The sequence below is a fragment of the Taurulus bubalis genome, assembly GCF_910589615.1.
Source record: "Taurulus bubalis genome assembly, chromosome: 20".
Taxonomy (NCBI): domain Eukaryota; kingdom Metazoa; phylum Chordata; class Actinopteri; order Perciformes; family Cottidae; genus Taurulus; species Taurulus bubalis.
In genome coordinates, this window is record NC_136608.1 from 3,050,744 (window position 1) to 3,059,095 (window position 8,352).

Here is an 8,352-nt window from a genome sequence, read left to right on the forward strand (position 1 = left end):
GATAAACAATATATTTGATATCTTCCTCCTACTCCTTATGGCAAATGTTTACGTTCTATCACTTTTTCTTCTAAATTATATTCATCTTCATCTCTCACCTTCTTCACCTCCCTTCTTATTTCCCTCCTCTCCTTGGTTCCTTCCTTTCCTCTCCCTTCACCTCACATCTTCTCGTCGCCTTCTCTATCCCACAATGCATTGCGTTCACTCGTTGGATCATGGACCAAAGCGGTAAGCCAAATACAGAGTAGGGCGGACGTTAGCAAACTTCTTTTACGCGATATATTTTCACCTCGCAGTTATATTTGTATGTGTATCAGCTCGTCGGATAACGACACATCATCCTCTCGGCACATTATTCTGCTACGACCTCCACTTTAGGTCCAGAGTAGCATTAAAGCTAGCGTGGTTCAGGCTAACGTTAGCTAAAAGCTGGCTCGCGATGGAGGGACGCCAGAACACTTAACAATAAGTTAACGTTTAGTTATAAATTAACCTACAAGGTAATGTGTTTATACTGTTACTACCGTATAGTGAACGGTGCACGGTGCACATGTTAGTAGGCGTAACCGCTAGCTTCGATTGACTTGCGGCGCGAATGCTAACCTACATCATCAACGTTAGCATTATGCTAACAAATCTAACGCGAGCTAAGAGCTGACACAACTAGCTGCATTTATTAAGAGTGATTGCTGAAATGTGTAATTAAGTACTTTGAGCTTTTTAGCTTATGGTTGTGGCAGCAGGCCGCTCAAGCTTTAATACATGCATTTCTTTTTCATGATATCAGTTCCAAGTCAGATGTGTTACTAACTTTGAGTGTGCAATTCTTGCTGTATCCCAACCGCGGTGATGATAAAAATAATGGATTGTCACTTTGAGCCTCGTATGACAGGCAGGTGCCACTATCACACTATCGGTCTCGGTGCTTGTTGCACATCCTGACTTGGACCATATTGTTCTAAAGCTGTCTCCAACAGGACTAACTATTCATTTTACAACACATGTCACAAATAAATCGCCTATTTAGTCGGATTTCATCTTTTCCACATGCCATTTGAATTATGTGCCATCATTAACATAAGTCATATCAAACAGGTGCCCCTTTGACTGGATGTTGGCATTTCCTTTGACTGGATGTTGTATCATTTTGTAATAATGGCACTACAAGACTAAAGCAGTGTTTTGTGTCCTGTCTTTCTCCCAGCAGACAATGATCTTCAAGGAAGTGACGGCTCTGGGAGTTTGGGTGGCCCGGATGTCCGTAGACGAATCCCCATCAAACTCATATCCAAGCAGCCCTTAAGGAGCAAACCTCCGCCCCGCACCCAGAGACCCAGCAGCAGGCCGTCTAAAATTGAGCCTGGAGAAAACGGTAGGCACATCCTGCAGTAGCTGGAGGGGGGCTTTCACACGTGAACCGTTTGGTTCGGTTAGAACAAACTCCGGCCTGTTCTTCCTGTGAGTACGGTTCGTTTGGGCTGATGTGAAAGCTGTCAATCAAACCGAACAATTGAACCGAGACCAGTCTGAAATATTGGGTCACATGCCGCTTCCAAGTGGACACTGGTGCGGTTTGTTTGCCATCGAACCAACCACAGGATTGTATGATAGCAGACATGTCATTTTAACATGATTTAAAAAAGTTAGACTATTAACATATTCCTGAACAGGAAGGAATCCACTGATCTGTAAACCAACATTGATGTATAACCCATTCATGCATAATCATTTAACTGTTAAACACGTCAGTGCTGCTTTTTCCTTGACTTATTTCTTAATTTTTTAATTTAAAACTTCATTTAACCAGGAGAGTCCATTGCGATTAAAAATCTCTTTTTTGAGGGAGACCTGACCAAGACAGACAGCAGCATAAAAAACAAGGTTACAGACAGAAAACACAGAACAAGACAAGTTATAAGAAACTAAAAGCTAGTAAAACTGCTTTGCTTGAATTAGACTCTGCCCGTTGTCAGTCAGCAGAGTTTGACTTCCCCCTGTTGGTCCTGATGATGCAAGATGACAATCGCCAAAACTGCAATAAACAAGTTACCTTTCAGTCTGTAGAATGTCAGGTTTACTCCTCGGACTCGTTGGTGAAATGGCTATGTGAACAACATGAACCGCACCAGAACTAAAATACAACAATGGATCACTTTTCCCCCTCAGTCCGGATCAAATGAACCAGCTACAGGTGTGAAAGCACAATAAGGTGTTGGTGTCTTTCAGTCAGTGATGGTGAGGGTCAATGTTGGACCTCTTTGTCAAAGTAGTTCCCTTGTTCTGCCATAAGTCAGCTCCGTTTGTTATTGTCTCACTGGGGTAAATTTGTCTTGCAATGGAGCACAAAGGAACACAAACGTCAAAGAAGTGTCGTCATGATGTGTAGGATATTGTTTTGTTTGTGTCTGATGTAGTGGAGGCGGCTGTGTCTCAGTGGTACCAGGATATATAAATAAAAGTTTTAGCAGCTAATGTAATAAGGAAAGTTTTAGAAGTTTTTTTTACTTGGATTCTCTTAACTGGGGGTCTCAAGACTAGGGTTGGCATGCAATGTCATTTCTAAAGGAACATATAAATAACATATAATAACTGATATTGTGTTGTGTCGATGCTCATAGGAGACACTAAACTAAATTCTGTTAGTAGGCCTGTATCACAGTTCTTCCTTATCGATCTAACCCTTTCTGGTTTCCCTGTCCACTACTCTTTCACTCACTGGTCATTAGATTAATAAAACAGCATATTAGGCTAGTTCTCTAAATGAAACTGTGACATCATGCACCCCCAGAGGGTGCCAATGAATCACCCATAGGGACCATAATTGACCATAGATTTCACAATAAAAAATGATCTACAGAAGATCTTACACAATATAATATCCATTGTTATATCAAATGTAGTTTTACTTGAACATTGCCACTGACTTCTCCACCTTTTTTATGTGAACGTCAAATTAATGTTGATGTAATTGTGCGCGCTATATTCACCGAGGAAAGCTGAGTTCTCCTGCTCGCTGAACCGTGCCAGCACTGCCTACATGTACCAGGGTGCATTGCGTGTGAGCGTTTGATGTCTCAAGTCTCTTCCGCCCATCTCCTCTGGCTTTGCTAAAGCAGCTGCAGCATCAGTGACTCTCTGCTGCATTTCTTCAGTCATGCTCCAATAAATAACAGCTGAATATCAGTCAGTCAAAACACAGCGGAACTTATCCTCCTCGTTGTGTGAGCTCAGAGAAAGAAATACATTTGAGTTGTTTATATTCTAAAGGCATCTGGTCACAACCCATCAAGGTCATTGGTCACTGCTTTGGAGGCGACTGAATTAGACTGTTTTATGCATTACATCATTAATAGTCCTGTCTTGTGTGTTACAGATAACTTTGGCTTCAAGCAGGAGGAGCGGTTTGACTGTGGAGCTAAATCTGGTGACGTATTTGCAACTCAGAGGAGATTCCCCCAGGCCCTGTTTTGGGACTATAAGGTACATCTCCGGTGGGGAAGGAAACAACGCTTCAGCGTTTAGATGCATATGAATGTCATCACTAATGTCTCTCGGACACCTACAGACATCAAAAGTTTTCCTGATGTCTGGGTTTAATAATTCTCTTCCTAGTTTTTGTGCAAACAAAAAAGTTTTAAAATTCTCAATGAGTTTAATCAAAACATTATTTTTTTAAATTACCTGTGTTTTTCCTCTTTTTTTTTCAACAGTTAAATTTGATTGGAGAAAGGGATGATGTACCAATTCACTTTTGTGATAAATGCGGGCTTCCTATCCACCTATATGGGCGTATGGTATGTATTGTATGTATTGTCGTTGAGCTCTTCTTTCTTTGCATGCAGGCACAGACACATGTTCATGTGTAACTCTTGTTCTCTGCCTCCTCAGATCCCCTGCAAACATGTTTTCTGTTACGAGTGTGCTTTGCTTCATGAGAAGAAAGGAGATAAGATGTGTCCTGGGTGAGATTTCTCGAGACTTTTAACCATTTTAATGTGTCGCGGTGAATTTCGCAATTTTAACGTAATTTACTATGAGTGCAAGATTTTGAGTGCTGAATCACTACGGACTGTAGTTGATTCGTGATCATATGGATCCCCTGACACACGCAGATTAACAACAGTTATTATAGTGTCAAGTAAAGTTTCAGGAGATCAGGATTAATACTTTCTACTCACTGATCCATTACATTGTAAACAACAAATCCTAAATCGGTAGGAGAGCTTGTAATGTGGCTGCGCCTAAGTTGACAGCTAACGTGTGGAGTTTCTATTGAATTACATTGTGATGCATTCATGCTCGACTCAGTCAAATGAGTTGAGAGGTCAGTTATAACTGTGTTCAAATATAATATCAAGTTTAGTATGTGGCAATGATTCCAGTTTTGCGAAGGAGATGTTTTAACAGCAATATGAAATAGATATTACAGTTTCTTTTAATCCCTGTTTAACTTCCGAACACAAGTGCTTAGCAATTTATAAAAAGTAAAACACTAACACAGATTATTTTGATGGTCTTGTACACCTTAAAGTTTCATTAGCTGTTCCGTTGCACCGCTCTAAATCAGTTGTTGTACAAATGTAGCAGTAGTGTGTTGTAATGCAGCGCCTCGGCTGTGTTTCATTCCGGCTCTGAACGTTTGTCCCTGTGTTCAGCCTCACCATGTACAACTGCACCGACCCGGTGCAGCGCATCGAGCAGAGCCAGCGCGGCGCCCTCTACATGTGCAGCGTCGTGCCCGGATGCAAGCGCACCTACCTGTCCCAGCGCGACCTGCAAGCCCACGTCAACCACCGCCACGTACGGGCGGCCAAGTCGTCCGCCGGCCGCCAGGAGCCCGCGCACCTGCCCCCGCAATCCGACGTCCCGGACCGTTTCCGCGTGCCTCCGCCTCACCTGCCCAAGAACCACGTCCACCTGCCCAACCCGCTCCAGCACGGCGGTCACGACCCCTACAGCCAGCCGCCGCCGCCCACGTCCCACGAAGCCCCGCCCCCGACCGCTCTCGGCCCCGAGACATTCCGCATCTCCACGGTGACGACCCGCAAGCACAGCAACCTCATCACCGTGCCCATCCAAGATGACTCTTCCTCTCGGGAACCGCTCTCTAGCGGCCCGGGCCCCGCTCAGCCGCCCCACCACCACCCGGGGGACTACCCCGGCCAGCCCCCTGTCGTGTCCCACTCTCACCACATGATGGCCCCGCCGCAGCAGCACTTCGGTCCGCCTCCCCCGCCGCCGCCTCCCATCAGCCACCCCATGCAGCACCCGCCCCAGGCCTCCGGGACGCCACACATGGTGTACAACCAGGCCCCTCCTCCGCCCATGTCCACAGCTCCCCCGCCAATCACGCCACCACCCGGGCACATCATGGGCCAGATGCCTCCCTATATGAACCACCCGCCGCCGGGACCGCCGCCGCAGCACAGCGGCCCGCCGGTCAACGCCCCGCCCCCGCATCACTACAACCCCAACTCCATGCAGCAGTTCCCCGAAGACCAGGGCACCCTCAGTCCCCCGTTCAGCCAGCCAGGAGGGCTAAGTCCTGGGATGTGGCCCGCGCCGAGAGGGCCGCCGCCACCACGAATGCAGGGTCCTCCCCAGGGCCAGATGCCCGGACCGCACCACCCAGATCAGGGCCGCTACCGGCCTTATTATCAGTAAACTGCCAACTGAATGACGAGGCAGCAGCCTTTGTCGTTCTGTTCCACACCACTCGTCTGAATAATGTGATAGTAGACCTCAGGGTTTTAGGACTTTCATTGTGATAAGACCCCCAAAAGCAAATGTGTATACGCTGCACATTTTAATAAAGAGTACTGAACCTCCTGCTGAACAATTGATTTGGAATAGACTCGGAGAGGAGCAGCAAGATCCCTCTTTTCTTTTTGTTTTTTTAATAGCGTATGGTAAATATTTCTGTATATATGTCAGCTGAAGTCACACATCTGTACATTGAAAGACGCCAAATATGTCTCAATAAATTTTTAACGGCAGACTCATCTCTGTTTGATATGAAGACTGAAGGGTCGGCAGCTGGTTTGTTCGCCGTTGAGTTGAGAACAACTATCCTTTTAAAATTTGAAGCTTTCTAAGAAGACATTTGGTTGAAACCGGTTTTATGAGGGAATAACCAAATGTGATTTACTACATGACATTCTGTGAGTCTTGGATTTGTCTGGTTCTGTCAAAGCTGTTTAAGTCATTCTTATGCGTCTGTCAGTTTGCTTTCAAGTAAAATCCACACACAACATGCTTCGTACTGTTTTCATTCTGTGGTGGAGCAGTCGGGACTTCATGCTTAATGTTTATTGGATCAGCTGATACATTATCAGCTGTTTGTCTTGAAGTCTTTTTAGTGCTCACCAACTTTCAGTGTTTGTTCAGAAAAAGGTTTCAAACCTCGCTTTGAATCTCAATATCTGAAGTGCGGTGGTTTATTTTAGCCAATAAAGTTTAGTTTGTGTTTAAAAATCTGAAAAAGTGAGGACTGGAGTATCTAAGATGCATTTGATTGACACAATGAACACATTAAAACCTTGTTATGCCAAATTCTTTCATATTTCATTTATGCAATTTATTCATTCTTGTGTAAAAAGGACACAAAACAAATACTGTGAACTTCAATAGACATTAACGCAAACATTTAAAAAATAAAACTCACTCACTCTATACAGAAAATATGAGTTTTCTTTATTGTATTGTGGTGTGAAGTTTCCAACAGGACGTCCTGGAGGCGGTTCCTCTCCTAGAGTTTGCTTTCTGTTAACTGTCATAACAAAAACTGTCAGTTTTCAATGGTGACACAGTCGTTGCATGCCTAAAAAGGAAATGGACATTACATTATGAATATAAATTTCTTTGATTTAAAAAAAAAAAAAAAAGTAGGCTCTTTAAATCTTCCATACACTTCTAATTATAACAAGGAAGTTAAGCATTTCGTTATAGTGACCTTCATGCCCTTTCCTCCGGTGCCAAACCTGAGTCTCAACCTGACATCTTTATCTCCATGGCTGGTTGTTCCTGTGTCGGCCTTCTGCATGCATATTTATCTTTCATACGCTAGTATTTATAGCGTGATTAGCTTCCCTTACCACCCAGCCTGGTCGTTTGTCCTTGTGTTTGTCTTGCACATGCAGCACGGCGTCATGAAGGGTCGGGAAGAACATGGAGCTCAGAATCTCCTCGTCGAAGAACATACAGCTGTGCAGTTTCTCCAGGATGCACGCTGTCAACACACAGGGGAAACGGTGTTTTTAATTATTATTGCTCAGTGGACCTGTGATGTCACTGAATCTAAGATGAGACTCACCATCACAAGAAACGATGTAAACATCCACCTCGATACGGATGAGCTCTTTGAGCGCCTGTGGAGAATACAGTGAGTTGTAATTTGGGAAGCGGCAGTACAGGATGACATCATGCAGCTGATGAGAGACGCATCCAGTGGCTCTAGTTTGTTTACGGAGGTTGACTGTCTTTAAACACGTCCTTTGGATCTTTCATGTTGTTAAAGCTGTCATTGCTGTATTAAAAACACTTCCTGCTTGTGCTGCTTCAAGGGAAAATTGTTTGGATTGTGAAGGCGTTTACTATGAAAGTGCAGCAGGACCAGCAGGTAGAACGTAGTTAGAAAGAAAAATTAATCGGCAACAATAATTAGTTTACTTGAATGATAGTTTAAAGGTATATTATGTTACGACTGAAAACGTATGAAAACTACTTTGCTGTGTTATATATTCTGATGAGTTGTATCCTTTCATAATCCCAAATGTATCCAACAACTTTCAAACCCAGGGAAACCTGTAGTTTGGGTTTGAGGAAAACATTATTTGTTCTACTTTTCCAACATTTTAAAGACTAAATGGTTCATTGAGAATATAATCTGTAGATGAATTGATAATAATCATTAGTTGCGTGAGGAGTGAGGACGGGTGAAAAAGCAGTCATGACCGGTTGGGTGAAAAGATGGAGGTGGAGGCGGAAACAGCCTCACACCAGCATCTACTGAGCTCCAGTGTGTCGTCGCCTCCCGAATGACTCGGTACCGTTTTGAGTCCCTTCAGAGCAGAGATGTCCAGGAAGGACACGGCAGAGAAGTCCAGGATCAGGCTGTGGAGGTCCACTCTGGGAACACTGAGGCCGCCTGTCCAGTCCATCCGGAAAGGAAGGCCCCTGAGGTCTGAGGGCTGATCCAGCTCCTCCACCTCCATGCGAGACTCATCGGTCGTCTGGTGGAATAACAATAATATGTAGGCAAGTGGGCTCAGAGCTTTTTAGGGAAGAACACCTTGAAGCACTGCTGCAGTAGTTTGTTTGAGGTCTCACCTCTGTAGCGCCGTCCCCCTT

General features: G+C 44.4%; 2 protein-coding genes across 2 annotated transcripts in view; one reads left to right on the plus strand and one right to left on the minus strand.

The window, feature by feature from the left end:
• The first annotated feature begins 3,449 nt into the window (after window positions 1-3,449).
• On the plus strand, window positions 3,450-6,547 carry cbll1 (Cbl proto-oncogene-like 1, E3 ubiquitin protein ligase). The gene is made up of 4 exons (XM_079235844.1): window positions 3,450-3,483; window positions 3,714-3,797; window positions 3,892-3,965; window positions 4,659-6,547. Exons 2-4 carry the CDS (start codon window positions 3,795-3,797, stop codon window positions 5,665-5,667), a joined length of 1,086 nt encoding a protein of 361 aa, XP_079091970.1. The 5' UTR covers window positions 3,450-3,483; window positions 3,714-3,794; the 3' UTR covers window positions 5,668-6,547.
• A 243-nt stretch (window positions 6,548-6,790) lies between these two features.
• Window positions 6,791-8,352, minus strand: part of LOC306752280 (chloride anion exchanger-like) — a gene marked incomplete at both ends in the record, with an annotated part of 10,609 nt that continues 9,047 nt past the window's right edge. The window contains 5 exons of the mRNA XM_079236029.1: window positions 6,791-6,823; window positions 7,065-7,231; window positions 7,316-7,370; window positions 8,052-8,234; window positions 8,332-8,352. The exon at window positions 8,332-8,352 is cut by the window's right edge and continues 75 nt beyond it. Coding sequence (XP_079092155.1) covers window positions 6,791-6,823; window positions 7,065-7,231; window positions 7,316-7,370; window positions 8,052-8,234; window positions 8,332-8,352 — 459 coding nt within the window. The remainder of the gene's footprint in view (window positions 6,824-7,064; window positions 7,232-7,315; window positions 7,371-8,051; window positions 8,235-8,331) is intronic.